At 41.7% G+C, this 25,516-nt stretch overlaps 1 protein-coding gene across 1 annotated transcript in view; it reads right to left on the bottom strand.

Moving 5' to 3' along the window:
- The window catches only part of LOC126066871 (complement factor H-related protein 1-like), a 32,538-nt gene extending 14,968 nt beyond the window's left edge, over positions 1 to 17,570 (bottom strand). Inside the window, exons 1-3 of the mRNA XM_049868288.1 lie at positions 17,292 to 17,570; positions 16,184 to 16,271; positions 13,980 to 14,225 (exon numbers count right to left, since the gene is read on the bottom strand). Coding sequence (XP_049724245.1) covers positions 13,980 to 14,225; positions 16,184 to 16,271; positions 17,292 to 17,570 — 613 coding nt within the window. The remainder of the gene's footprint in view (positions 1 to 13,979; positions 14,226 to 16,183; positions 16,272 to 17,291) is intronic.
- Positions 17,571 to 25,516: the final 7,946 nt, after the last annotated feature.

Raw genomic sequence — 25,516 nt, 5'->3', positions numbered from 1 at the left:
CAGTCTATGTTATTGAACTGCCTTCTCTTTCTGGTACACTGTAGGATTTTCCATGAGCATTTAAGTATTTAATATTTGCAAGTTTCCCCATAAGATGGAAATTGTCACTTTCAAGAGTGAAGCAGAAGGTCATAAGCTAACTCCTGCAGCTTCTATGACTAAGCATTATGTGTCCACTTTAGTCTTACAAAACTAAGTGCTGGCATGCACTTATACAGGGAAGTTTAAAAGACCAAAAGTTATTGTGGGGGTCATTTGAATTAACTAAACCTTTTGCACAGTAACTTAGAGGCTATGGGCTTACAAATAAAACTAAAGCAATGGGAGGTATTTTCTGATTGGTACATGGAAGCTTCCAAAAGAAATCGAAATGGTAATTCACCTCCTTGCAGGTTCTTTCAAAACCAGCTAAACAAATTAAAGAATTAGAGTGTCAGAGCTCTGTAACCTTGCTGAGTACCCAACCAGCAGCAGCTTCTACACCCTCCCCTTCCCAAAATTACTCCCTTTGTCAAAATAGCTCCCTTCCCCAAAATGTCTCTCTCGTGGATTGAATTGTGTCCCCCCAAAATGTGTCAACTTCCCTAGGCCATGATTCCCAGTATTGTGTGGTTGTCCTCCGTTTTGTCATCTGATGTGTTTATCATTTGTGTTGTAAATCCTAACTTCTATGACTTTTATGAGGCAGAATTAGGGGCAGTTATGTGAATGAAGCAGGACTGAATCTACAGGATTGGGTGTATCTTGAGTCAGTCTTTGAGATACAAACTAGAGAAGTGAGCAAAGAAGAGAGAGACCTCACGTCACCAAGAAAGAAGCACCAAGAGCAGAATGCATACTTGGACCTGGGGTACCAACACTGAGAAGCTCCTAGACCAGGGCAAGATTGGTAAAAAGACCTTCCCCCAGAGTCAAGAGAATGAGCAAGCCTCCCCCTGGAGCTGGCATCCTGAACTAAGAATTCTAGTCTCCTAATACATGAGAAAATAAACTACTGTTTATTAAAGCCTTCTAACTGTGGTATTTCTGTTATAGCAGCACTAGATATCTAAGATGGGCTCCCTTTCCCAAAATGGCTTCCTTTGTCCAAATGGTGAAGTCCCTGGCATCTGTAGTCCACCCCAGCCTCCAATGCCCAGTTGCCTTCCTCTACCTCTGCCACTCCAGCAGATACTGCCCTGTAACCCTCTTGATCTACCTCCTCCACTGAAAACCCCCCTACTGAACCCCCCTATTATCTCAAAGAACCTCCAGAAGATGTAAAACCTATGTGCGCAATGCCTTTTAAAAATAAACATTCTTAAGAGGGTCAAAAGCCACCACAATTTACTTTTGCCCCTTGGTCAAAAGCAGAACATTGTGCTATTGTTAAAGAATTTCCTAATCCTCATGAAGATCCTCAAAAATTCACTCAAGAATCTAGAATCTTGGCTGATATCTATGAACCTGGACTGGCAGATTTACATAATTTAATTCACTGATAAAGCCAGGTGACTCTCAAACCCATTGCCATCAAGTCAATTCCAACTCACAGGTGGATGGAAAAGGCCCGATGGAAAAATCCTATAGAATCCCAAAGCATCTGGCCTAACATTCCTGGCATGGAACTAATAGCATATACAAGAACTACTATTGCAAACCTTATTGAAACTATCCCAAAGGTCTTCCTCTGAAAAGTAGATTGGAACAAGGTTCCCAGTAAGACCCAGTGACATTGAGTCGAGAGCTGCAAACAAAGTAAAGATGAAAATGTTTATGACCATGGGGACCATTTGACTAAACTTTTTTGAGAAAACTCTTGCTTAAAGCTAGAAGAGTCTGAATCCCATATTGCTTTCAAATTCCTTTTTGTCAATGGCTTCCATCTGGAGCTAGCTGAGTTAGTCAAACATATCAAATTGGACTGGGAAAAAGAGGGCGTGCCACAGTTAGCCATTCTGGCTTATAAGTTGTTAGAAATTCTTGAACACAAGACTGAGGAAGCTGAACAGAGAGCTAATGTTAAACAAACTTATGGCCCTGTAATTACAGCAGTTACACACCCATCCTCAAAATTTCTCCGCACAAAACAGGTCCACCTGACATATGGCTAAGACTGGGCCCAGTAACTTGCTCTTTGATACTATTGTAAAAAACTGAGACATTTCAAAAGGGAATGTTTAAAACTAAAAATTAAACTAGGCAACCTAACACCAGACGTAGGCCAGGGGCAAATAGAATGAAGGGACTGTGAGGACAAATCAGAGGCTTTTCCTGTTGCAGCACTGACCTCTCAGGGAGAAACTACTATTCAAATAAATGAAGAACAATGCAAAATTTTAATTGACACAGGTTTTACCTTATCTGCAATAAACTACACAAATTTTAAAAAGCCTTGCCCTAGAGTAATAAAACCACAAGAGCCGTGGGGGTCACTAATTAAGAACAGATCTTAACCCATTCCCAGCCTTTTTCTGTGTCTTTGGGTCCTATAGAGGACAGTCACCCTTTTTGCCTAGCTTAGATACTCCAGTAAATTTACTACTCAAATGAGATTCTCAAATAAAATTCTAAGGAACAGGAGAAATGTTAGATTTACCAGAAACCAATCAAAAGATAGACCCTTTGATACAATATACCTTCGCTGAAGAAGACTTTTGCTGTTTACAAGCACTTGGGCTACCAGTATGAAACGTCATTCTCCTACTTTATCCAGTTCTATGGAATGTCTTTGTTTGGTACCCAAAAGTTTATGAGCTAATAATTCTACCAATGTTGGTCGGATCCTGTCAGCTGAACCAATTGAACTTCAGATAAATGCCTCTAAACTTTTACCTAAAATTACTCAACACCCTTTAAAAAGAGAAGCCAAAGAAGGACTTGTTCTTATAATTTATGACTTTTTGGCTAAAGGCTTAATAAACCCTTGCAGCAGTCCTTGCAACAGTTTTCCCTGTTAAGAAATCCAACAATTGGGGCAGGAGATTTGTACAAGGCTTATGTGAGATTAATCATATAGTAATTCCAAACTTCCCCCTAGTTCCTAACCCTCACCTACTCCTTTCTAATGTTCACCCTGAAGCCTGTCACTGCACAGTAGTTGCTCTTCGCAGTGCTTTTTTTTTTTTTTTTTTTTTAACCTCTCAGTCCATCTGGAAGTCAATATTTGTTTGCTTCATTTCAGGGACCAACAATTTACCTGAACTGTCATGCCCCAAGATTTTACTGAGTTCCCCACCTATTTTTCTCAAGTTTTACATGTTGATTTACAAACTTTACAGTTCACATTACCTTCTGTCATTACCTTATGACAATATGTGGATGATTAACTGGTCTGTTCTAACTCTCAACAGGCATGTCTTACCAACAGTATTCTCTTTTTTACAACATTTGGCCAGAGGAGGTCACGAAGTCTCCAGAGAAAAATTACAGTCAATGAATATTTTGTTAAAAACTTGGAACATATTATTTCAGCACAAGGGGTCACTATAGACCACAAAAGAAAAGAGATCATCTTAGCTTATCCTGTCCCTATTACCAAGAAAGAGTTAAGAGGATTCCCAGGTCTCTGCAGCCACTGCAGTACTTGGATATCTAATTTTTCTTTGCTAGCTCTAACCACTTTACCATCATCTAAAGAGTTCAGAGCCTGATCCCTTCCAGCTCTCTGAGGATGGAAAAAATGCTATCACTCAACTAAAAGAAGCTCTTAACCACTGTACCACCAAGGCTACACTCTTGCTCTAGAGCTTCCAAACTATAATTTAGAATTTTCACTTTTGGTCCATAAGATTCTGGGAATGCTCCAGGAGTCCTCACTCAAAAGCACAGAGGACAACAAAGACCCACTGGTTATTACATCATCCAGCTGGACCATGTTGCAAGGGGCTACCCTCATTACCTTATAGCAGTCACTGCAACTGCTAGAGGGTCAAGATCACAGAAGATATAGTTTGGGGAAATTTTCTTGATGTTTATGCCCCTCGTAAAGTGTCAGCCCTTTTAAATTCAACACTTAGTCAACACCTGTTGGCCAGCAGGCTAACTTCTTATGAAGTTCTCCTTTGGCCACTTCTAATATTCAGTTACATACTGTAACCTCTCTGAATGCATCTACATTGTTACCTTTACCTAATAATGAGGACCATCCACCCCACAGTTGCTTAAATCGTACTCAGCAGCTTTTTTGTCTCTTAGAAAACTGTTATGGATTTGAATTGTGTCCCCCCAAAAATGTGTGTCAACTTGGCTAGTCCTTAATTCTTAGTATTGTGTGATTATCCACCATTTTGTCATCTGATGTGATTTTCCTATGTGTTATAAATCCTGCCTCTATGTTTATGAGGTGAGATTAGCGACAGTTATGTTAATGATTCAGTACTCAACCTACAAGATTAGGTTGGGTCTTAAATCAATCTCTTTTGAGGTATGAAAGAGAGGAATCAGTAGAGAGACAGGGAAACTTCATTCCACCAAGAAAGCAGAGCCAGGAGCAGAGTGCATCTTTTGGATCTGGGGTTCCTGCACTGAGAATCTTGTTGACAAAGGGAAGACTGATGATAAGTGTTTTTCTCAGAGAGAGAAAGCCTTTCCCTAAAGCTGACACACTAAATTCGAACTACCATCCTACTAGACTATGAGAGAATAAATCTGTTTGTTAAAGCCATCCACTTGTGGTATTGTTGTTATAGGAGCACTAGATAACTACGACAACAAGATTTACAAGAAACCCCGTTATCAAATCTTGATTTAGTTTTATTTGTAGATGGGTTATACTTAAAGTCAGAACCTACCAGCTCTCAGTACCAGAGGGTTATGCCATGACTACGTCAACTGAGCTCCCCAAAATGGCTGCCTTCCTGAAGTCACTTCAACACAGCAAGCTGAAATAATCACACTCACAAAAGCTTGCAAATTGGCTTTGGTGGACCATCAGTAAGTATTTGTATAGACTCTAGGTATGCTACTAGCATTATTCATTATTTTTGGTATGGTATGCATACAAAACGGGTTCCTCCCTTCTTCTGGGAGCCAAATGCTAAATGGCCCTTCAGTAGAAGATCTCTTAGAAGCCATTCTGCTCCCCTTTGAGACTGCTGTAATTAAAATCCAAGTCCATGAACCCAAAGGGGTTCCACAAAGAGATAATTTAAGGAAACAACTTAGCTGATAGAGCAGCTACACAAGCTGCTTTCCAAACACCCTTCAGTGATGTCACCCTCATTCATAACCATGATAATTCCACTCATGATCATGATGAAAAGGAGGAAATAGATAATATTAATAGAACAGTTAAGTAGCCTGTAAATTTGACACCTATTAAATGTTGCCCACCAAAATTTGAGGGGAAAAAATCTCAGAAGCACTTTTTAAACATCGACAATTAACCGTCACAGATCAAATTAGAGAATGGAAGCAGGCCAGCTGTCATCAGGATCCAACTACTGGATTGTGGATTGGGACCAAAAAAAAAAAAAACTTTTGCCGGAATGCTTACATGTCCCAGTGGTTCAAAATTGCTGGCATGATAATATAGAAATACCAGCAGATAAACTAATCAAGGCTCTAGAAGCTATTTGGCGGTGATATTTCTGCAGCTATAGAGAATGTTTTTTTTTTCTCATAGTTTTATAAATCACACTCCGAACAGGAGACAGAGTACCCAATAACCAGGGATACACCCTACCCTTCTTCCCTGTATGTGGCCTCTGCTACTTTCCAATGGGTTGCTCAGCTGCAGAGATAATAGCTCATTACTGCCTGAATTTGCCATCTTGTACCTCAGATATGAAAGACAGCAGACAGGGAGTAAGTGAAAGCAACTTCACAGCTCTCCCAACAGGAGACAAATTACTCTGTAACCAGGGATACACGCTTTCCCACTCCCCACCCTTCTTCCCTCTATGTGGCCTCTGTTGCTTTGCAACAGTGCATGGGCACTCGACAGGAGAGATAACATCTCACTGCAGCCTGGTTTGACCCTCCTGCCACTGGCTGAGCCTTTCACTACCTTTTTTGTTTATTTGATTTTGCTATTGTTTTTCTTGGGGTGTGGCTTTTTTGTTGCTTTTCTCTCTCTCTCTTCTTCCATTCATTTCTCCCCAAAACACCCATGATGTGCTGTTCCCTCCCCTTCTTGATGGGCTGTGCCACACTGCCCAGCTAAAGCCACTGGTGCACAGCCACCCCAGGTCTGCATCACCCCTGCCAATAGGCTCCCTCAGAGCCATTTTTTATTTTCTTTTTTTCAGTTTCTTCTCTCTCCCTCCCTTCCTTTTTCCCCCCAAGGTAGCCCCATGTGATGTCCCTGCCCCTTTGTGGCAGGCTGTGCCACATCACTCTGATAAGGACACGCTGGCACATGGCCTCCTGGATTCAGGTTGCCCCTTTCAGCAGGCTCCCTCAGAGCTGTTTTTTTTTCTCCAGTTTATTCTCTCTCCCTCCCTTCCTTCCTTTCCTTTCTCCCTCCAAGCTAGCCCTGTGTGATATCCCCACCCCTTCTGGGGAGGCTGTACCATTCCACCCTGCTAGACAGCCACTGGTGCACAGCCTCATGGGTCAATGTTGCCCCCTCCAGCAGACTCCCTCAGTTCCTTTCTTTTCTTTTCTGGTTTCTTCTCCCTTCCTTTCTTTCCTTTCTCCAGCCCACCTATCCCTCACACCTTCTAAATAGCAATATTGCACTGTTTGGCTAGAGAGCCAGTATCATGTGGCCTCCCCAGGTCCAAGCTTCCCCCAACAGCCGGTTCCTTCAGTTCAATATTTTCTTCTTTGTTTTTTTTGTTTGTTCCTTCTCTCCCTATCCCTTCCTTCCTTTCCCCTCTCCTGCCCTTTTCTCAACAGGCTGAGACACACCACTCAGCTAGGGAGCTACCAGCACACGGACTTGCCAGATCTGCCATGCCCCCGCCTCCCAAATTCTAAAATGCCTTCATTTTATTTACTTTTTATCTTTTTTCCTTCCTTTCTTTCTTTTCTTTTTGCATTTTTCTCTCTTTTCTTTCGCTCACCCCTTAGCTCTTCACATCACATCTTCTCACTTCTGTTTTGCCTATCTGCACCAAATGCCAAGGGTCGTGCACCTGAGAAACCATGGATACGGTCCCCTTGAGCCCACCCTGCACTACTTGCTGGCCCAGCCCTAGCAGCCCCAGTCTGCCTTTGCCCCGCACTGGACCCACCCTTCTACACCATGGCTGAGTTACCAGCCCTGCCCACCTGGATGACTTGGTGAGAAGTATCATGCCCACAGGTGAGCAAGCAACAAAACACGCCCAGACCACCTGCCCGAATATAACCAAATAAAACAAAAAAAACAGGATGAAACAAAGAAATATACAATCAACAATAGATGAAGAAAATAATTCCAGAATGGCCAGGGACAACAGACATTATCAAAACATATTTTAAAAAAAGGAGAGGATGGCTCCAGAAATCAACCAAAATAAAACATCAGTGCCTTTCCAGTAGAAAAATAGGCACTGGAACTACCTGATAAGGAATTCAAAACTCTTAATATTCAGGGCTTCCAAGAGATGAAGGAAAATGCAGACAAGAATAAGGAAAAGCTAGACAAAATAATAGAAAATGTGGCAAAATCAGGGAAAACACAGACAAGGCAATGGAAAAATTCAGGAAAATAATATATCAATATCATGTCAAAATAAGCAAACAACTAGAAATCATAGAAAATCAGGAATTAGAAATTCAAAAGATAAACTACAAGATTTCAAAAATGAACAACACAATTGAAGGATTTAGGAGCAAATTTGAAACAATGGAAGACGTGATCAGTGAAATTAGGGACAAATCCTTGGATACCACATTGTTTGAGAAAAAAATCAGAGAAAATAATGAACCAAATTGAAGAAACCCTGAGAACAATGTGACATATAATCAAAAGCAAAAATTTGCGTGTTATCAGAGTTCCAGAACAGGGGGAGAATATGAAAAACAAGGATCATTGAAGATTTGCTGACAGAAAACTTCCCTGGTATCATGAAAGAATGAAAAGCTGACCATCCAAGGAGCTCAAAGAACCCCGTATAGGATAGACCCCAAAGATAATCACTCAGGCATATCATAATCACTCTCATTAATACCAAAGACAAAGAAAGAATCCTGACAGCTGCTCATGAAAAACCAAGAGTTGCATGCAGAGGGAAAACAATAAGACTAAGCTCTCATTACTTGGCAGAAACCATGCAAGCAAGAAGGCAATGGGGTGATACATATAAAGCCTTGAAAGAAAAAAAAAACGCCAACCAAGAATAATATATCCTGCAAAACTCTCAGTCAAATTTGATGGCAAAATTACATTTGCAGATAAACAGAAATTAAGGTAATATGTAAAATCCAAACCAGGCTTACAAGAATTATTAAAGGAAAGCTTTAGTTAGAGAACCAACAACATCAGACAACAGCATGAATCTAGGACAGAGGACAGCATCAGCCACATACCAACCTAGGTGAAGAACTCTCAAGGATGAAACAAAACTAAAATATTTACAACAGGGAACCAGACACATCAATCTGTAAATGACAACAATGTCAGAACAGTAAAAGAGGGAATAAAAGGTGTGGATATAGAACTTTCAAATGGAGCATAAGTCAAGTCATTATCAAATAATACAAGACTGGTCTAAACTTAGGAAGAAGGGGTAAATTTCAAGGTAACCACAAAGAAAGGTAACAAACCTACTCATCAAAATAAAGAAGAAAAACATAAAGTCTTAGTAAACACAAAATCTACAATGGAAGAAACAAACAAACAGAAAAAAGTCCACAAACGAAAATAATTCAACACAGGAGAGTCAGAGGACAAAGAAAACTTCAGCACCACATGCACAAAAAAAGCTCTACAAAATGAAAACAATAAACTCACACCTATTCATAATCACATTGAATTTAAATGCCTTAAATGCACCCACAAAAAGAAAGAGTGACCAAACGGATTAAAAAAAAAAAAAAAGTATCCATCAATATGTCAAGAGACAACTTAGAAAGAAGGACATAAATATATTAAAAATCAAAGGATGGAAAAAACTATATCAAGCCAACAACAACCAAAAAAGAGCAGAAATGGCAATACTAATCTCAAATAAAATAGACTTTGAAACAAAATCCACCATAAAACACAAAGAAGGACGTTATATAATGATTAAAGGGACAATCCATGAGGACACAAGCATTATAAACGTCTTAGGCTGGGTTCCCTAGAGAAGCAAAACCAGTAACTCATATAAATATAAATATATATATATATATATACAGAGAGATTATGCCAAGGAAATGTCTCACATGGTTGTACAGGCTGTAACATCCCTAGTCCATGGGTCATGATAGGGGCTTCTCCTGACTCATGTAGCCATAGAGGCTGGTGAACCCAAGATCAGCAGGTCAGGGAGCAGGGCTGTTGCTCATAGTCTATGAAGATCAACCAATCCCAAGATCAACAGGAAAGACTGCAGGGAAGCTGCTACCTCAAGTCCCAAGAACTGGAGATCAGATGAACAGAAGCCAGCTGCAGGATCCAGAATGAGCAAAAGCCCCTGAGCTCTGCCAGAATTTCCACCCACACTCAATAGAGGCCACATGTCCAAAGAAACTCCCTTTCAACTAATTGGCTATACTCACAGCAGATCCCATCATGGGGGTGATCACATATCAAATCTCAACTGAGAAGGGACCACACATCACATGAATGCCAAAACACTGAAAATCATAGCCCAGGCAAATTGACACACAATCATAACCATCACAATAAATATCTAAGCACCCAATGACAGAACTCCAAAATACATAAAACAAACTCTAACAGCACAGAAAAAAGAAATTGACAGTTCCACAATAATAGTAGGAGGCTTCAACACACCACTCTTGGTAAAAGACAGAACATCTAGAAAGAAAATCAACAAAGATACAGAAGATGTAAAGGCCACAATCAAACAACTTGACCTCATATAAAGAACACTCCACCCAACAGTAACAAAGTACACATTCTTATTCAGTGCACATGAAATGCTCTCCAGAATAGACCACATTTTAGGCCACAAAGCAACCCTCAACAAAATCCAGAACCTGAGATTGTACAAAGCATCTCATCTGATTACAATGCCATTAAAGTAAAAATTAATAACAGGAAGAACTAGGGAAAAAAAATCAAATACAAAGAAACTGAATAACACACTTTTTTAAATGCTACTGGATAAAAGAAGAAGTCAAAGATGGAATAAAAAAATTTCTGAAATCAAACAAGAATGAAAACACATCATACCAAAACCTTTGGGACACAGCAAAGACAGTGCTCAGAGTTTAATTTATAGCAATAGGCGCACATCTCAAAAGACAAGAAAGGAACTAGATTAAAACATTAGCTATATATCTCAAACAAATAGAAAGAGAACAGCAAAAGAGGCCCACGGCCACCAGAAGAAAGGAAATAATAAAGATTAGAGCAGCAATAAATGAAATAAAAAAAATAGAGAATAGAAAATAAAAAGAATCAGCAAAACCAAAAGTCGGTTCGTTGCAAGGATCAACAAAATCAACAAACCACTGGCCAAACTGACAAAAGGAAAACAGGAGAAGAAACAAACAACCCAAATAAGAAAAGAAACGGGAGACATCTGGAGGACATTATGCTGAGTGAAATAAATCAATTACAAAAGAATAAATATTGTATGAGATCACTACTATAAAAACTCATAAAAGGGTTCACACGCAAAAAGAGACAATCTTTGATGGCTATGAGGGAGGGGAGGGGAAGGGATGGAAAAACACTAAATAGACAATAGATAAGTGGTAACTTTGGTGAAGGGTAAGACAGTACACAATGCTGGGGAACCCAGCAAAACTTGTGTCCAAGGCAAAGTCATGGAAGCTGCATAGACACATCCAAATTCCCTGAGGAACTGAATTACTGGGCTGAGGGCTGTGGGGACCATGGTCTTGGGGATCTTTTAGCTCCATTAGCATAACATAATCTCTAAGAAAATGTTCTACATTCTACTTTGGTGAGTAGCGTCTGGGGTTTTAAAAGCTTGTTAGAGGCCAACTAAGACACTCCACTGTCCTCACCCTGTGGGGAGCAAAGGAGGATGAAGAAAACCAAAGACACAAGGGAAAGATTAGTCTAAACAACTAATGGACCACAACTACTACAGCCTCCGCAATTCAAGACTGAGTCCAGCACAACTAGGTGGTGTCTGGCTACCATCACTGACAACTCTGAAAGAGATCACAAAAGAGGGTCCCGGACAGAGCTGGAGAAAAATGTAGAACAAAATTCTAACTCACAAAAAAGACCAGACTTACTGGCCTGACAGAGACCGGAGAAGCCCGAGAGTATTCGCCCCCCGAACCCCGATACCCTTTTAGCTCAGTAATGAAGTCCCTCCTGGGGTTCACCCTTCAGGCAAAGATTAGACAGTCCCATAAAACAAAATGAGATTAAAGGGGCACACCAGCCCAGGGGCAAGGACTAGAAGGCAGGAGGGGACAGGAAACTGCTAATAGGGAACCAAAGGTCAAGAAGGGGAGAATGTTGACATGTCTTGGAGTTGGTAACCAATGTTACAAAACAATATGTGCACTAATCGTTTAATGAGAAGCTAGTCTGTTCTGTAAACCTTCATCTAAAGTACAATTAAAAAAAAAAAGAAGAAATGTGGGACATTACAATAGACCCAACTAAAATATAAAGGATCATAACCGAGTACTATAAAAAACTACACCCCAACAAATTTAAAAGCCTAGAGGAAATGGACAAATTTCTAGAAACATACTTCCTACCTACTGAAACTAACACAAACTGAGGCTGAAAATCTGAACAGGCCCATAACAAGAGAAGAGATTAAAAAAAAAAAAAAAAAAACTCCCAACAACAACAAAAAAACCCTGGCCCCCATGGCTTCACTGGAGAATTCTACCAAGCATTCAGAGAAGATTTTGCACCAGTACTACTCAAACTATTTCAGAACATAGAAAAGGAAGGGATACTTCCAAATTCATTCTATGAAGCCAGCATAACCCTGATACCAAAACCAAGCAAATATACCACAAAAAAGAAGATTACAGACCGATATCTCTCATGAATACAGGTGTAAAAATTCTAGCTAATAAAATTCAGCAGCATATAAACATGAATACACCCCTACCAAGTGGGATTCATACCAGGTGTGCAAGGATGGCTCAACATTATAAAATCAACCAATGAAATTCACCACATAAACAAAAATAATCATATGATAATCTCAATCAACACAGAAAAGGCATTCCATAAAGTCTAACCCGGATAAAAATTCTCAATAACTCCCGTGATTAGACCATGGTCTTGGGGAACACCTAGGTCAGTTGGTATAACATAGTTTCATGAACTGAATTATTGAAGCTGTCAACTAATAGGTCCTTGTTCAGCAGACTAGCAAAATGAAATCAGCCAGATGCAGGGTTGGAAGAATAAAAAAAAAAAAAAAGAAGAATAGAAAGGTTTATTCACAGTTTGCAAACTGGGAGGCAGGCAGGGTCTCGTGACCTAAGTCTGCCAGCTCCCTGAACTAAGGCAGGTTTGTTCCTTGTGTAGGGAGTGACATACATATGCATGAACAGTAAGGGAAGGATCTTCAGTCTTGTGATGCGTGCCCAGTCTGCATAATTTTTGTGAATGAGATTTTGCACACGGCCCTAAAAAAAATGGTGGCAGCTCACTACTGCCACCCCAGGAAGGTCATATAGTGGGTAGATTCGAAGTTATTATGGCTGAGCCTTGGCCTCCTGCCAGGAGAACAGAGGAAACCTAGGGAATCAACAAATCATGGTGAGGTGTAAAAGTTGTAACAAAAAAGTAGCAAGAGTAGACTTTTCTGAAAAACAATTATGGGATGATTAATAACCCTCTCATCCCCTCCTCTAATACTCGTCCCTTTAACCTTAAAGGGAAATAGGGGTGAAGGTCATTCTTCTGTAACTTCTTCAAGCTGAATAGGGGCATTGGTCTATGTCTATAGGGCCCTCATAGAATTGACTCACAGGTTCAGCGGGAGGGGTAGGTCGAAAGCCTTGTTGGAGCATCATTTGCAAATGGAATTTTTCAATCCTAGAAGACACAACTCTAACAAGAAGCTTGAATATACAGGGACCAAAGAAGTGCAACCAGGGGACCCAACAGAGGAAGAAACCAAGTGAGTGAGGGAAGTGCATTTTTTATGGCCTGCCATATATCCTGGGCATTTGATCCTTGGTTAAAACTATGGAGCCACAGGGCCTGATAATATATCTTTTTTACATTGATCTCAACCTGGCCAGAGGAATTTATATATGTGCAGCAAGAGGTGTTTGCTACTGCACACATTCCTCCTTGTACTGCCAGCAGGTAGTCCAGTACAATCCAGTGGCCCAAGACCACTTTGTTCAGGGAGTGAGTCTAAGGATTTTTGTTGAGTTTCTATTGCCCGGCCTGTGGACCACGCTATGGTCTCAATGGTCTGGGTTAAATTTTTTAAATTTGCCTCATTATAGGCAAATCCTCTTCAGGGGGGTGAGCATTTCTATAGCGGCTCCAATTCCTGCCAGGATCAGTACTAAAACCTATTTGTGTTGGGTGCTGCTTCAGGGAACAAGGATACATATAGAAGCCTGGGTTGGCTTTAAGAAGCCTAAAGTACATTCTCCCCCATGAATCATGGGGCCTAGGCACTCAAGGATCTACCCATCAGGATGAAACTTAGTTGGGGAGGAACTGCTAGGTAGTGGGGAGTAACCACACACCCAGGCATATCCTTGTGGGGCACAGAGAGAGAGATTCCAAGGCATGGTGGTCAGATTATCTCGGTCCTCCCTGAGCCACCTGTTCTCAGAAAGATTTTGTCCCAACAGGCCAAAATAGCTGGGGCTAGGTGAAAAGGTGATTTGTGTGCTCGACAATCCCACTGGAATGAATTACAGGATTGTTTTGCCTTTTCTTTTTGGACGGAGGTGTTGAAGTTGAGCGCCCAACTCACCTCCTCCCAAACACTCACTAGACAAGCTCCCTTGCCCTTTTGGACTGTGCTCACGGAACAGCATGTTTGAGCAGTGCTGTTGGCATTTTAAGGAGATTTCACAATCCTGGAGGTGGGAGATGTTCCAATTATCCATTAAAGTCAAGTTTTCTATCTGGGCCTGGGCCGTGATGTAGGTCTTGTTTAGTTCCTGTTTGAGCCATATGTTGAAGGACACGCCTGCTGGGTAGGTCTTGTTGAGGACTCCTGTAGAGTTAAACCCAATCGTGGGAGATTTAATGAAAGGGAGGAGCAAAGGGTCTCTGGGGGGGAAGCTGGTATAGTTGACAGTGGGGTGGCACCTGGGGGCAGTTAGTCACAGGGGGAATTAGGAAGTGGCTGGCCTTCACTGGTGGCTTTTGAAACTTGGTGAAAATAATTATTTTCCCAGTGTTCGGAGCCCTGTGCCGAAGGGGATAGTGTAGAGAGACTCAGGAGGACTGTAAGAAGGGGTTTCGTCTTAAGAATTTTCTATTCACAAAAGCAATTAATTGAGAATTAAACCTTTAACACCAAGGGAAGTAAGTGAATCTAAAAATGGGCAGCTGGCAAGCAAAAGCCAAACAGAATATTAGGCAAAGAGCTCTAGCAAAGGCAATTCCTAAGATCTCGACTACGTTCATTATTAGCAGAAAGTTTTACTTATCAGGTCTGGGCCTTTGGAACAACAGCTTGAGTCGTTCTCATGGCTCTACCATCCAGTCAGAATCCGTGATCTTGTTGTCTGCTTGGGGCAGCTGTTGGTTTTACTCAGGAATCATGGTTTTATTCCTTCAAGCTTCAGAGAAGGATATGTGGTTAGCAACACCAAGTAGGGTCTCTCCCCTATTGGCTAGAAGTCTCAATCCTCCTTCCAATGTTCTAATAAGACCAAATCACCTGGTAAGAAGGGGTATAAGGACCCATAAGGAGGGTCCAGCAGCCTCCAGATCGTATAGTCTTTTATTTCAGTTAAGGAGGCTTGAATTTGTGAGAGAAAAGCCTCAATCTGACCTTTAGGATCTACTTCACTGTTAGGAAACTGAGCATGGTCTGTTTGGAAGGGTCTCCCATACATCATTACATGGGTGGGCCCATACATCATTACATACAGACTTAAATTAAGCCTCCTTCTAGGGGCTATATGAATCCTCAAGGGAGCCAGTGGTAGGGCCTTTGTCGATTCTAGTCGTTTCTTGACATATTTTTGATATAGTTTCCTTCAGGGTACGATCCATTTTTCCTACCTGTCCAGAAGACTGTGGTCTCCAGGCAGCATGTAGCCTCCAAGTAATGTTGAGTGCCTTTGATACTTGTTGAGTTACTTCAGAGAAAAAAGCTGGCCCTCTGTCTGATTGAAGAGTGATGGGCATGCCGAACCTTAGAACAATTTGTTCTAACAGAACCTTTGATACTTCAAAAGCTTTTTCTGTCCAAGTTGGAAATGCCTCTATCCAATTGGAAAAAGTGTCTACAAATACTAGGAGGTAACTAAGGTTTCCAGGGGCCTTAGGCAAAGTTGTAAAATCTACTTGCCAGTCTTCAGCTGAACCCTTTCCTAAACTGGACACCAGGGAGCAGAAGAGGCCAGTTTTTAGGGTTATTTTGGATGCAAGCATGGCATTGTCTTTGAATTCTTTTTACTATCTGAAGGTTTGCCTCTTAATCCATCTGGCTGTAGCCTCCTGTCCCCAGTGGGTGGCTTTATGTAAGGCCCCCCAAAATATCCCACGCTGTGAGTCGTGGTAAGTAGGTAATTCCTGCAGGGTTTTTATACCACTCATGTGACTGGTTGGGGCCTAGTGAAAATTTCCATTCTTTTATTAACTCATAATCTTCCTCTGTGTATGTTGGATTAAAGTGTTCCTGAGGGTGCTGAATGATCAGGCCTGTACTGATGGTGGTTCTGCAATCTGAGTTATGCCTTTAGCTGCTTGTTTTGGTGTGAAGCCATCCAGGGCATTATCCCTCGCCTCAGGAGTGTTTTCCTTTTGGTGTCCCTTACAGTGTACTACTGTTACCTGTTGAGGCATTTGAACAACTTTCAACAGTGCCGAAATCTGTTCCCCATATTTTATGTCGTTATTTGCGGATATTAAGAGGCCCTTCTCTTTCCATGTTGCTGCGTGTGCATGGATTAACCCAAAGTTGTTAATGAGAATTAGTCCAGATTGTCACGCTCTTACCTTCTGCCAAGGTTAGGGCTCTGGTTAGAGCAACAAGTTTGGCCTTTTCGGCAGAGGACCCTACAGGCAGGGGTTCAGCTTCAACAACCTGTGGGGGTTGGAGGGAAACAACAGCATATCCAGCCCTTCTCTTTCCTTCTTCTACAAAGTGACTCCCATCAACATATCATGGGAGACCTTTCTTGAAAGGAGTGTCTCAAAGGTCTGATCTGCTGCAGTACATTTCTTCTATCATCTGCAAACAGCCATGAATTAGAGGAGGATTTTCGGGGATTGGCAATAGTGTGGCTGGGTTTTACTGGGTCCCAGAGACCAGAGTTACAGATGGGTTTTCTAGTGGGGTAGCTTGGTATTTACCCAGTCAGCCCGTGGTCCACCATAGCCCTCCTTTTTGTTCCAGAGGGGCAATCATGGTGTGAGGGGTGTGCACAGTCAGAAGCTGGCCTAGAGATAGTTTTCTGTACTCTAGAATTAGTTCCCCAGTAGCTGCTACTGCCCTCAGGCAGGAAGGCCATTCCTGTGTGGGCAAATCCAATTGCTTGCAGAAGTATCCTATGGGTCTCTAGTGAGGCCCCAGACTCTGGGTCAGGACTCCTGGGGCCATCCCTTTGTGTTCATGGGTGTAAAGATGAAAAGGATTTTCCAAGTCAAGAAGGCCTAAAGAGGGGGCCTTTAATAATGCAGCCTTTATCTCCTGAAAGGCCTGTTGACAGCTAGGAGACCAAATGAATGGGCCTCCATCCCCTCATTTCATAGCTTCATACAGGGGTTTAGCTATCAGTCAAAAGTTTGGGATCCATATTCTACAAAACCCAGCCATACCCCAAAATTCTCTGAGCTCTCGTCTATTTGACTGTTCTCAAGTGGCACAAATGGTTTCCTTGTGTGCAGGAGACAGGGTTCGAGTTCCTTGTGATATGAGGAATCCCATATAGCTGGGATATCTGGGTGTTTTCCTTTGAGACTGTATATACCAGCTGGGCCAGGAGATTTAAAGCTTTCATGGTATTTTGGTCAGAGGCCTTATGCCCTTTACTGGAGATGAGAAGGTCATCGACATGTTAGAGCAGGACCCCCTCCTCTAATTTGAGACCCTGGAGACCCCTACTGAGTGCTCCCCCAAAGATGGTTGGGTTATTTTTAAATCCCTGAGAATTATAGTCCAAGTTAATTGCGACTTGTGTCCTGTGCTGTAGTCTTCCCACTCAAATGTGAACAGTGCCTGAGATTCTTGGGCAATGGAGATGCAGAAAAATGCATCTTCTAAATCAAGCATGGAAAAGTAGTTACAGTCTCCAGGTATTACAGCTAGCAAGGTGCAGGGGTTCAGGACTACTGGGTGGATATCACTTATGATTTGGTTGACTGCTTTTAGGCCTTGTACCATCCTGTATTTTCCACTGGGTTTCTTTACCAGCTGGATGGATATGTTGTAGTCCGACTGGCATGGTCGAAGCAGCCCTGTTTTCAAGAATCAGGTTACCAGTTTCTGAAGTCCCTCTTGACCCTCTCTCCTAGTGGAATACTGCTTTAGATTGGGAGTCCCCACCCCTTCCTTTAGTTTGATAACCACCGGGGCTGTAGATACTGCTCTCCCAGGCTCTCCACTAGCCTATACAATGAGGTCTACTGCTTCTAGGATGAGTTCCAGTATTTGGGAAGTGTCTTCTATCCTCTGGGGCAGGAGAGCTGCTTGTAACTGCCAGCCCTCCTCAGCTGGAGCCTGGATTTGGATAACTGGGTTTTTAGTCCCATGAAAGGAAATACTGGCCCCTAATTTGGAGAGAAAATCCTGTCCCAATAAGGCGGTTGGGCACTCTGGTATGTATAGGAACTGATGAGTGAGAGTGGGGCTCCCAGTAGTGCAGATAGCCGGCTTTATAAAGTTTTTATAATTTACTTGTCCTGACACACCAACAATTGCAGTCCTTTTGGCACTCAAGGGTAAGGTAAGGGGATCATTTAAAACTGAGTAGGTAGCCCCTGTGTCTAAGAGGAATTGTACTGGTCTTCCTTCTATCGTTAGGTTAACCTGGGGCTCTTCAGCAGAGATGGTGACAGTCTCTGTCACTCACAGCCAGTCTGTGGGAAGCCCCAAGTCCCTTCATGATTGGGAGTCACTCACCATATGCTTGGCCGGCTTGCCTCATTCGGGGCATTCATTTTTCTAGTGTCCTTATTTACAACAGTAGGTGCACTGGTCCCTTCTCAGGGTGCCAGACTTCCGCTGGCAGAGTTTTTTCCATTCTCCTGATTCTGGCTGATGTGTTGAAGGGAATGGCTTCCCAGTTAAGGCGGCCACCAGCAGGGTAGCCTTTTGTCTGGCTGGGCGAGTCTCATTCTGCTCTTGTTCTCAGTCCCTGTTATTAAAAACTTTAAAGCCTATTTCAATAACTGAGAGATAGTCATACCTGGTCCTCCATCCAACTTCATGAGTTTTTTGAGGATATCTGTACAGCTTTGTCCTATGAAGATGATATTAACCATTCATTGATTCTCAGTAGCTTCAGGATCCATGTCAGTGTTTCTCCAGAAGACCTGAAAAAATTATTTCAAGAAACTCGGAGGGGTTTTCTTTAGGTCCCTGAATTACTTCATACATTTTCAAGAGGTTTTTCTGTTTTTCTACCCCAGTTTTAAGGCCTTCTAGTAATCACTTTCTATAATGCCTCAGCCTACTCATGCCCTCCTTTGAAAATTTTAATCCCACTCTGAATCAACTCCAGGTTCTGCATCATTGGCTGGCAATTTATCAGGATTTTGAAAGACTTCGTTATGTTCTTTATCAGTGAACTGTCTAGCCTTTTCCAAAACCATTCTCCTCTCTTTGGAAGAGAGAAGAACTTCCACCAGGGACTGGCAGTCTGCCCAGGTGGGCTCATGGGTATTAAAGATGGATGAAAAAATGTCATTCATCTTTTGAGGGTTCTGATGGTGTATTGGGAGATTATTTTTCTGGTTAAACAAATCTGAAGTGGTGAAGGGGACATGTACCAAAGCGTACCTAATTCTTCCATCTGCTCTTGTTCTGGCCGGTGCCTATCTTAAGGGGAATTGGCCCACTTCTGGATCACCCTCTTTGTCAATACTCTGGCTAGTTGAGGAAACGGACTGTCCCTGGTCAAATGTAGCACTACTGCGATTGTGAAGTGGGAAGAACATTCCTGTGTCTGGGTTCCAGGATCAGTGGGGGCTGGCCCCGAGATCCTGGGGCCAGAATGGGCAGGAACCACTTGGGGAATCTGAGGGTAAATAGAATTATATGGGGGTGGCAGTCACACCACAATCTCAGGCTCTTCTGCCTTGAGAACTTGTTTAGACTTCTGATTAACCCGAGCCATCAATTTACATTGCTGTTGTAATCCTTGATTATAGTACAGAGTCATGAACATTTGAACATAAGGTACCTGATCCCACTTATGGGTTCTCTTATAAAACAAATTTAACTGAAAAATGGTATTATAGTGCAAACTTCTCTCGGCCGGCCACTTCTCCTGATCTTCTAAGTTATATCTAGGCTAAGCCGTACCACAGAGGAGCCTCAAATATTTCCTTTTGGTGTTACCAGTTTTAAGAAAATCCCAATGGGTCAAGTTGCACTCTAAGGGGGATGGTTTAGGGGTGGACTGACTGGTGCCCATCTTGTTAATAGATCTTATCCCTTCTAATTAGTCAGTCAGCGGAAGGATGTATTCCAGAGGCCCAGGCTATATGGAGGTGCAGAATGCAGTTACCCTGATAAACACTCTCAGGTGGTATAACTCAAGTACCACATTTTCCAGAGCCAATGTTGGTGGGGAGTATATTTTGCTCCAAGTAAGTTAGTGTCTTATAGAATACACAGTTTCTGAAATTAGAATATTTCAGTATACTCCTTAGAAGAGAGAAAGAGAGAGATAAAACCGTCCCATGCAGGGAGAGTCCTGGACACCAGCCAGTCGAGTCTTCCTAGCTAACACACGGGACAAACAGGGATGGGGGACTGGGAGGAGATACACAGACAATATTACTTAACCAGATCCCGTAACCAGATCCCAACCAAAAAACACGCAGGAGGTGAGACAAAAGACCAGGTGGAGACCTGTGCCACATGCAGGTGGGGGGACTCAGCCCCAGGACATAGCAAGTGTCTCCCCAGGTGTCCTCCAGGTGTCGGGATCAAAGGCTGTGCCTTCAGGCAGGTGGCGACTCAGCCCCAGGACACAACAAGATCATCACAAGGCCTAATAACACCTGTTACCTAGGACACAATCCACCACTTAGTAGTTACTCCAAAATGAAACTTAAAATATGTACCTGTTTCATGGCGTGGTTGGGACTTTTCTGTTCTCCAACAGAGGACTTGTGGGTTGTCCCACACAGGGTTGGTACCACCCGGAAAGTCCTCCTAACCCAATGGAGGGTGTAGGGCGCCTTTTGAAGGGGGTTTTGTGACCTAACTTAAAATTAGCCAGAGTCTCCGTTGTGTCCCATCTGGGGTGCCAAATGATGCCCTCAACTAATAGGTCCTTGTCCAGCAGACTAGCAAATTGAAGCCAGCCAGATGCAGGGTTGGAAGAACAGAAAGGTTTATTCACAGTTTGCAAACTGGGAGGCAGGCAGGGTCCCCTGACCTAAGGCTGCTAGCTCCCTGAACTAAGGCGGATTTGCTCCTTATGTAGGGAGTGACATACATACGCATGAACAGTAAGGGGAGGATCTTCAGTCTTGTGATATGTGCACAGCATGCATAATTTTTGTGAATAAGTTTTTGCACAGGGCTCTAAAAATATCGTGCACTGCCCTAAAAAAATGGCTACAGCTCACTACTGCCACCCCAGGAAGGTCTTATAGTGGGTAGATTCAGAGTTAGTGCCCCTGTGCCTTGGCCTCCTGCCAGGAGAAGAGAAGTAACTTGGGGAATCAACCAATCATGGTGAGGTATTGTAAAAGTTGTAACAAAAATGTAGCAAGAGTAGACTTTTCTTGGAAACAACTGTTATGAGATGGTTAATGACCCTTTCATCACTGCCCGCTTCATTTTGTCCCCCCCAAAATGTTTGTATCAATTTGGCTGGGCCATGATTCCCTGTATTGTGTGATTTTCCTATATGTTGTAAATCCTGCCTCTATGATGTTAATGAGGGAAGGTGTGCAACAGTTGTGTGAAGCAGGACTCTACAAGACTGGACTGTGTCTTGAGGAAATCTCTTGAGATATAAAAGAGAGAAGTGAGCAAAGAGACAGGGGGACCTCATACCACCAAGAAAGCAATGCTTGGAGCACAGCGTATCCTTTGGACACAGAGTCCCTGAGTGGAGAATCTCCTAGTCCTGGGTAAGATTGAGGAGAAGGCTGACAGAAAGAGAAAGACTCCCTCTGGAGCTGATGCCCTGAATTTGGACTTTTAGCCTACTTTACTGTGAAGAAATAAATTTCTCTTTGTTAAAGCCATCCACTTGTGGTATTTTTGTCCTGGCAGCACTAGAAAACCAAGACAGAATTTGGTACCAGGAGACTGGGGTGCTGCTCTAGCAGATACCTAAAACATGGAAGTAGTTTTGAAACTGTGAATGGATAGAAGACTCAGAAGGAAGTGAGGAGAACTGTTAACACTGGAGAAGGTGCAGATGGTGAGAAACAGCAGCAAAGGACCAGCTGCAGGAGAGGATCAGCAGCTTGTGAGTGGTGATCTAAGATACTCCACTGGTCCCACCCAATCTGGAGCAAGGGAGATTGAAGAAAACCAAAGACACAAGGGAAAGATTAGTCTAAAGAAACAGTGGACCACTGCTACCACAGCCTCCACCAGATAGAGTCCAGCACAACTAAATGTTGCCCAGCTACCACCACTGACTGCTCTGACAGGGATCACAATAGACGGTCCCAGCCAGAGCAGGAGAAAGATGTAGAACAAAATTCTAACTCACAAAAAAAAGACCAGACTTACTGCTCTGATGGAGACTGGAGAAACCCTGAGACTACTGTCCCCAGACCCTTTCTAACTCAGTACTGAAGTCATTCCTGAGGTTCATCCCTCAGCCAAAGGTTAGACATGCCCATAAAATAAAAACCAGACTAAAATAAAACCAGACTAAATGTGCACTCCAACCCAGGACAAGGACGAGGAGGCAGGAGGGGATAGGAAAACTGGTAATGGGGAACCCAAGTTCGAGAAGAGGAGAGTTTTGACAAGTTGTGAGGTTGATAACCAATGTTACAAAACAATATGTGTATTAATTGTTTAATGAGAAATTAATTTGCTTTGTAAACCTTCATCCAAAGCACAATAAAAACAAAACAAAGAAACAAAAGACAAAGAATTATCTTCCACTAGAGTTTGCAGAGAGTTTCTATCCTTTAAAGCCACCCCCTTTGTGATATTTTGTTATGGCAGCCCTAGGAAACCTAGATACTCTTTCTCTAGTTTTCACTGGACAATGACCTTGTGTTCACCTTCTTCTAACACTGTTTCCCTGGAAACCTGGTGAATAGGAAAAGTCAGCTGTGTTAGTCGGAAACACGGGCTTGACTGATAATATTGATATTGATAAATATTTGGGGAAAGGCACAGCTTTGAGCTTCCTGAGTGTACTGTGATTTTTATGTCAGTGTTCCCCTTGGCAGCTTCTGGAAGTTCTTCCAAAATTGTCTTTGGGGATATTGACCCCTATGGAGCCCTTAATCAGAAATTAAGAGAGACAGAAAAACAAATGCAATTAGATATTTTTCAACTTTATTCATAATAAGCAAAATGAAGATTAAAACAGACAGATGTGCCATATATCTAGCATGTGGGAAACAATGTAGAAGCTTGACAACATTGACCTCTTGACCCATTAATCTCACTTCTAGCTGTATGTTCTGATGATATGCCCACACAAATAAAAAATAACATATACATAAATACATTCATGTTATCATTCATTATCTATTACAATAAAATATTGGAATAGTTGAGATACTTTCTAAAATGAAAACAGCAAGGTGCAGATAAGGATGAAGTATAAGCTTCCTTCACTATAAGAAAAGCAGAATGAACACAGAAGGGATTTATCAGAAACTAGTGAAATGGTTGCTTTATTAAATGTGGGGATGGGTAGAAGGAAGTGTGATGGAAATAAGGCTACTTACCATAGACCCTTTCATATAATTTGTATTTCTGAAATTCATAGGTGTTTTTCACTAGTTAAAAAATGAGGTTAGATTTAAAAAAAAAAAGGAAGAAGAAGGAAGCAAAATCTAAAATTTAAAACAAACTAGAGCAAATAAAAGTAAAACTTCATCAATATGGTAATGGAGCCATGCAGAGAACAGAATTATTATAAGTTGTTTGGGAAGAGAGTACTCAAAGGTAACTTGGAGGCAAATATCCTGGGTCAAAAGACATGCAAAGAAATTTTAACTTTCATTCAATAATTGAAATGTTAATAGTAATGTTTGCATTTCTCTATGGGTGTTATAAGATGGAAGAAAAACAGTAAAAAGAAAGAGAAAATATATTAAAAAGTTATTTAAAAACTCTGTCATTAATCTTTCATTATAAAATCCAATAAAACTACTGAATTTTAAATGTCATTTGTATATCAAAAGTCTGACCAAGTAAAGGCCCTGGAAATGATGAGATTTTAATAGGACTGAACATTCTCAAATAACAGTTTATGGAGTCTAAGCCGTTGTTGAGTGCTATTGAGTGGATCCAACTCATAGCAACCCTATTTGACAAAGTAGAACTGTCCCATAGGGTTTCCTAGGCTGTAAATCTTTATGAACGCAGGCTGCTACATCTTTTTCCCTTGGAGTAGCTAGTGCGTTTGAACCACGAATCTTTTGCTTAGCAGCCAAGGGCCAGGCCTCCAATAAAAGAATCTGAGCTGATGGAAAGATGCCTGATAGCAGGTGATGGGCAAGAGAAGCACACAGTGAGCTGAGAACATCGTGTTGTTGTGCTACAAGAGGAGAAATCTGCAAAGCCTAATACGAATATGTCAGAAGCAGTCAGGAGCACCCACTAGCCAAATTTGGGGTAGGTTTAGCTTCAAAAAGAAAAATGTAACCGATTGTGAGAAATTGAACAAATGTAATCTCTGATCCTTCTTTATATACACAACAAAAAGGACAGGGAGAGTTCTTCACTCAGCTCCTTTAGTGCTGTAGTTCCCTCAGATCCCTTTTAAGTTCTATCAGTAAGACTGAGTTTGATCTTTAAAGGTTTTGTGTTTTTGTAAAAAGTAAAAATGATTCTAGCCAAGAGTGATTTAACTATTTAACGCTATTTGAAATATATAAGCATAAAAATTGCGTTTTAGAATCTTATTGTTGAATATTTACCATTACTCTTCTACATAGAACAGGAGAAATATGTGGCAGTCTGCTTCTTTGAAGATTACAGCCTTGGAAACCCTATGGAGCAGTTCTATTCTGTCCTATAGGCGTAGGCATGGATTGAATTGTGTTCCCCAAGAATGTCTGTCAACTTGGATGGGTCATGATTCCCCGTTTTCTGTGATTGTCTACCATTTTGTCATCTGACGTGATTTTCCCATGTGCTGTAAATCCTATTTCTATGATGTTGATGAGATGGGATTGGCGGCAGTTATTTAACGAGGCAGGACTCAAATCTACAAGATTGGATTGTGTCTTGAGCCAGTCTCTTGAGATATGGAAGTGAGAGGTGAGCAAAGAGACATGGGGATGTCTTTCAACTAAGAAACAAGAGCCACGAGAATAGTGCATCCTTTGGACCCAGGGTCCCTGTGCTAAGAAGCTCCTCAACCAGGGGAAGGTTGATGACAAGAGCATTCCTCCAGAGCCTACAGAGAGAGAAAGCCTTCCCCTGGAGTTGATGCCCTGAATTTGGACTTGTAGCCTACTAGACTGTGAGAAAATAAATTTCTCTTTGTTAAAGCTATCCTCTTGTGGTATTTCTGTTAAAGCAGCACTAGAGAGCTAAGACAGTCGCTATCAGTTGGATTCAACTCGATGGCAATGGGTTTGGTTTGTCCGTTTGATTTCTACACAGACAAAATTGTGAAAATGCTTGGACCACCAAACTTTCAGTGGCTAGCTAAGTGCTTAACCATTTGTGCCATCAGGACTCCTTAACCCAAGTGTAGTCACTAGAATATTTCATTGATTTTCCTACCTTTCTTCATTCTGTAGACCTTAATTCAGAGCTTACAGTATCATCTGCATATATTTGTGTGTGCTTATACATGTTATTGGATTTTTATCAATTTTTATATCAGTGTTATGATTGTTATATACCCAACTTGATTTTAATGTCTCCTTATAATTTGTCTGAATTATTAAGTGTGCTAGGCATCTTGTAGAAGATCATATATTTGATCTTTT

This window comes from Elephas maximus, chromosome 24 (genome assembly GCF_024166365.1).
Source record: "Elephas maximus indicus isolate mEleMax1 chromosome 24, mEleMax1 primary haplotype, whole genome shotgun sequence".
NCBI classification, from domain to species: domain Eukaryota; kingdom Metazoa; phylum Chordata; class Mammalia; order Proboscidea; family Elephantidae; genus Elephas; species Elephas maximus.
Note: the sequence above shows the minus strand (reverse complement) of the source record. Positions and strands in the feature narration are given on the sequence as shown.